This window comes from Mytilus trossulus, chromosome 3, assembly GCF_036588685.1.
Source record: "Mytilus trossulus isolate FHL-02 chromosome 3, PNRI_Mtr1.1.1.hap1, whole genome shotgun sequence".
Lineage (NCBI taxonomy): Eukaryota > Metazoa > Mollusca > Bivalvia > Mytilida > Mytilidae > Mytilus > Mytilus trossulus.
Genome location: NC_086375.1, coordinates 43850875 through 43856907, shown reverse-complemented (window position 1 = coordinate 43856907; position 6033 = coordinate 43850875). Strand labels below are relative to the sequence as shown.

The 6033-nt window shown below is 32.6% G+C and overlaps 1 protein-coding gene across 1 annotated transcript; it reads right to left on the bottom strand.

Annotated features, from left to right (window-relative positions):
• Positions 1-1361: 1361 nt before the first annotated feature.
• On the bottom strand, positions 1362-2798 carry LOC134711550 (cholecystokinin receptor-like). The gene has a single exon (XM_063572200.1). The coding sequence runs from the start codon at positions 2676-2678 to the stop codon at positions 1515-1517; it is 1164 nt and encodes a 387-aa protein (XP_063428270.1). The 5' UTR covers positions 2679-2798; the 3' UTR covers positions 1362-1514.
• Positions 2799-6033: the final 3235 nt, after the last annotated feature.

The following is a 6033-nucleotide window of genomic DNA, read 5'->3' as shown; positions in this document are numbered from 1 at the left end:
AATCTAAATTGACTCGGATTGTCAGTTTTCCTATCGCAGGTCCGTGGTTTTCACCGGGCACTCAGGCTTCCTCCACAAATAAAAACTGTCCGCCTTGATATAGCCAAAATGTGGCGCTTAAAAGTGGCGTTAAAACACCAACAATCAACCAATCAATCAATCATAAATAACTAAAGGATAGTAATTTTGGTTATTAACATTCATTACCTTAAGGAAAGAAAAAGAGAACATTTGTTATAGCACTTATATGGTGCAAGTACATAGCGAGTATATTTACTTTTGTGTGATCAAATTCAGACTGGTTAAAACCGACCCTGCACGGATTTTAAAAAGTCGCAACAACATTGATTGTTCATTTCCTTTGTGCAACAAATAGATTAGATGTTTGTTTGAATACTATTATAACATATCATTTGATGTAGATATGTATAATTAGTATAAATCACTTGATGTCCATTGGATATTAAAACAATTTAGTAAATTATTACAGATATATTGAGTATTTGGTATAATTGTATTTTTCTATCTGTAGTCATTTTTTATTTATATATGTATGTGCATATCCAATTTAAGTATTTAAAGTATCAAAATAGATCATTAAAATTTTGCCCAAAATGCAATTAGGTAGCAGTGTGTACTACACAAATAACCATAAAATCAAGTACTAAAAACAGTACGAAGACACAAACTTATAAATTAACTGTTAATAAAACTTCTAATTTTTGAAAAACTACGACTTTTCTACTTCAGGAACAGATAACCTTACCTGTATTTGGAAAAACGTTTAGGAATTTTTGGTCCTCAATGCTCTTCAACTTCGTACTTTATTTCTCATTTTTCTCATTTTTTTATTCGAGCGTCACTGATGAGTCTTTGTAGACGAAACGCGCGTCTCGCGTAAATATTAAATTTGATTCCTGGTATCTAAGGGAAAACACGGGAGCGACTATAAATCCAGATTAAACAACATAGATAAACTAAAAATAGAGCAAAAAGCAGGCGTTGAACCTCGATGATCCGGATGGCCGTTACCAGTTCCTGCATTTGTCACATTGTATAAAGACATTTAAAAATCGGAAGACCATATTTATTCGATGACGATACCAACGAACAAAGTTGGAAGGGAATGTGGCTACGACCAATGGAACAGACACGAATGCGTGGTCATCTATAATAATATATAATGATATATACTTTATATGGGTAAACTAACTTATGTTGACGCACGAAGATGATTTAATATTTATTTCAAAAGGGGTATATCAATATACCAAAATGCAACCGTCCTCAATATGCAGTCCCCAAAGAATCCACAATCTTATGTTTACATTTTAATAAAATGCGTTATGACATTAAATCAATTCATATTTCACTTGCAATTTGCATTTGACAGCAAACTATTAGTTTTATTTCAAAAAAGCAAATTAACGTTATTAATAAACAAAGAGCTACATGTTTCCGTTTTGTATTTACAATGTATATTATTCATTTACAAAAAATGATTTTTGATGTATTTACCAGCATTTCAATGAAGAAATAAACTTCTTTGTTTCTTGTCTAAATGTTCTATCGAAAAACCCATAAACAAAAGGATTAACGATATTATTAATCACGTTCATCTCTCTTATCAATGAAAATATCGTTAACTCATCATTTGATCGGTTTACCCAAAAATTGTTATCACCAATCCCTACGAAAAGCAAGAGAAATTGCGGGAGATATGACAACATAAAAGCTGTAGCGATAACCATAAACATATAAGAATATCTGTGGGAGGACAACATTCGCTTCTTTTCCATTTTTTCTCTTTGTTTTGGTGTTAGTTCCTCATTTCTGTTAAATTTATCGTCCACCTTTTCAGTGTTCATATCAGTAGAAGATTCGTCATTGACCATCAAAGATGGTGTTAGTTCTTCTGATTGTTCTGATACATGGCTTGGAATTGTTGTAATTGTCTTCCTGTTAACAGCTTGTCTATGTCGCGTTAGTTCTACTTGCTGTTGTCGTTTTCTTTCCAGTTTCAACTGTCTATAGATTGTTAAACCAATTAGAGTATTGAAAATTATCATTCCGAACATGATAATTAAGGCAAGAACTGTGATACAGACAACAAATATGATAAAAGCAGCCCCTATGTTTCCTTCAAGTTTTGCATCACACATATATCCAGTTATATTTAGCGCTTTATTTACCACTGGTATCTCCTGATTCCAGATGTTAAGAGGCATTGAAAGAGCAAACGATGAAATTAACGTCACTGCTAAAGCAAATCTTTTCCATTTGATTGTCATTTGCTTTCCAAATGGTCGGCATACTTTTAAATATCTCTGAAGGGATATAGTCAGAAGAAGGAACATTGATGAAAATGAAGTAACATTGACCGGAAACCAAAGCACTTTACACAGAATGCTGCCTCTGAAATTAACTGGCAGTAGATTCATGGCTAGTTCGAATGATGATCTTGTTGTACAAGCCAGAAGATCAACTACGGCAAGGTACGGAATGAAATACCGATCGTCCCGTTTCGATTTCATTTTAAAACTATAAACAACTACAACAGTTGCATTCCCAAAAAATCCTAAAATGATATATATTACAAGAAATATATCATTGACAATATATATTTGAGCTATTTCATTATTCCATTCCCAAAGCTTTTCTTCGTCAGTTTTATTCATAATGTGAACTTAGTACATCCAATTAAACAAATCTGAAAAGCTTCCACAGTGTCAATGCTGTATCCACAAAAATAAGTTCATCCCAAGTCAACAATATTTAAATACGAAAATGTCATGTGTTATTATTCGTATTAGATCTAAGGGTGACATATTTATTTTCCGGTGAAACAAATATAAGATTTTTCCTGTTTTCTTCCGGGACAGATTGCATCGACGACATTGCTGTTTGAAAATGAATGAACAGATTTTGAATTTGTATTTGGTAAACTGGTGAAGATTAGACTATAGAAAAGCATTGATAGTTATTAATAGCTCTTAATACTTTTGAATCAGTCAAAGTTTTTCACTTTTGAATGAAATTAATACTGGATATAAGTACGACCACTTCAAGAATATTAAATGGTGGGAACAGCCAAAGCTAGGAGTGACCATTTCCTGATCTTAAAGGTGGATTTGATATTTATGGTAGTTATGACAAAACAATTAACTTTATTTGACAAACATTATAGTTCCATTAATGTCTATATAAGTCATCAAACATATATGATATTAAAAAGTAGATATTGACCGTACAGTCAAATTCTCTTATATAATTTTGTTTATGTTTTATCCATAATCATGAAATTTTATTGTATCACACATATCATAGCTTAGTCTCAATGTTAAATGCATTTCAACGTTCAAACGTAAATTCTCATCAGTTTGAGTATGCGAAAGGAGGAGGTTGTTTCATTTACAAAAATGGAACAAACCGATGTTAATGTATAACGTGTGAAACAGATATATGAGCATCTGAATGGGGGTCATTTTTTTCTGAAATTTTAATTCATTTTCTCTATTCTGTTTTGTATTTTGCCCATTATTTTCTATCCTTAGGGTTGTTTTTTTTGCCTATGATTTTTTTTAAATTTATTTGCTTTGCTGTTGATTCTTCACCTTTATCGCATTATTCTATATTCTGTAAATTCCATCCAGACCCTCGGATATTACCTGACTTTACCAATCATGATGATCACAAATGTGATTGGTAAGGTTAGACCCTCGGATATTACCTGACCTTACCAATCATGATGATCACAAATATGATTGGTAAGGTCAGACCATCGGATATTACCTGACTTTACCAATCATGATGATCACAAATATGATTGGTAAGGTCAGACCCTCGGATATTACCTGACTTTACCAATCATGATGATCACAAATATGATTGGTAAGTCCAGACCCTCGGATATGACCTGACTTTACCAATCATGATGATCACAAATATGATTGGTAAGTCCAGACCCTCGGATATGACCTGACTTTACCAATCATGATGATCACAAATATGATTGGTAAGTCCAGACCCTCGGATATTACCTGACTTTACCAATCATGATGATCACAAATATGATTGGTAAGTAAGGAATATTGCCAGTTGTTATCCTTTGTAATTTATTATGTTTTTGAAAGGTGAAGAATTGGTGTTCATGACAAATGGTTCTCAACTTTTTAAATTCTGAACTATTTTAAGGTTGCACTTTGTAAATACAGCTGTTGCTCAACACACGTCTCTTTTGGGGAGAAATTGAATATTCATAGAAAATTAATTTTGTTTACATACTGGTTCCTAGTTATGCTCTCTGTGTTCCATATCGCAGAGACAGAACCTGGGAATGTTACCAGTAAATAAACACGTGCATATTGTTTACATTGAAATCTGTGGTAACCTTTGATTCGAGGTAGGGGTAGTTAAGAAAGTTAGTGTAAGTTTAAACCATGAGAAGTTCAGGGCATATAAACGTTGAAAATATGCCGCACAACCCTATATTTTTAGCTTTGAAAACAATTGCGGTGCATATGAACTTTCAATTCTAGGATAAGAATGTTTTCAAAACTTCATAGAAAAAGTGGTACAGTATTAGCCGTAAAAGGAGTTCCTATGGGAAATTGCATTGTCAATATTCACAAAAATGCAACCTTAAGCTCGAAATTATATAGAAATCCGTCTTTCGTTGTGTGCGACTTTTAACCTTCGGAGTTGGTCAGTGGCTGCTGTCTCACCGACCCATACCCCTATTTTCTTTTAATCATGACATATACAGTTATTGGATTCACTGATTTATGCTTACTTCATTAAAAATATAAAATGCGAAAGAGTCTTCAGTTTGGAAATAGTAGCCATAACTGTCTAATAAACAAATCATAGATATAGGAAGATGAGGTGTGAGACAACTCTGTATCCAAACAACAATTTTAAAAAATAAACCATTATAGGCCTTCAACACGGAGCCTTGGCTCACACCGAACAACAAGCTATAAAGGGCCCCAAAACTACTAGTGTAAAACCATTGATTCAAACGGGGAAACCAACGGTATAATCTATATAAAAAACGAGAAACGAGAAACACATATAAATTACTTAAACAAACGACAACTACTGTACATCAGATTCCTGACTTAGGACAGGTGCAAACATTTGCAGCGGGATTCAACGTTTTAATGGTACCAAACCTTCTTCCTTTTTCTGAAACAATATCATAACACCACAACATAGAAAGACACACGATAAAATATCAATTGGCAGGCTTAACTCAATCAAAAAACGTAAATTACATGCACATTTTTCTTCAGAATCGTAAATGGAATTTGATAGATCTACTAGGTAAATCTCGCTTATTAATTGTTTTACTAAATATCAGAATTTATTATGATTTAAAAAAGGGGATTCGATACTTTTGTAAAAAAAAGTTAATGCTGACAATCTCATTATATCCCTATCAGAATGTTTGTTCAGTGGCAAGTATTTGACTTCCTGCAAAATACACGTCATGCAGATAAGGTCACAAAATATATTAAGTGATATAACAGCATACCCCTACCCTCTCATCTCTTCCCCTCCTCAAAAAATAAAATAAAATAAAATAAAATAAAGGCAAAATGCTTTTATTGCTGTCCTTCATCTCAAAGTCGGAGCACTTAAACACAGAGGATCGTGAAGGAGTCAAAACAACAACACATTTCACATTTAAAAGGTTAACATAGGACTTATTCAATTAACTTACCAATCCAAAGAAATTAAACGGATATCGAGACGATCATGTGCGAAAAGTGAATGACGATTTCCTATATGTGTAAATACATACGCACATGTATTTAGTATATTGCGATTTTGATTAATGAAGGAATGGATATTTCCTTATGTTGTAAATACATACGTATTTTGAGTAATACGATTATAAAGATGTTACATAATTAACAATCTATTCAGAATATTATCCTATTATCTTTCAATAAACTGAAATAAAAATCCTGTACACATACTAAAGTTAAAATTGTGGATATTGAGAGTGAAATTTTTGAAGACGTGTCA

What these genes read in the sequence shown, in the direction of transcription:
- LOC134711550 (XM_063572200.1), bottom strand. Translation starts at nt 2,678, where the DNA reads ATGAATAAAACTGACGAAGAAAAGCTTTGGGAATGGAATAATGAAATA.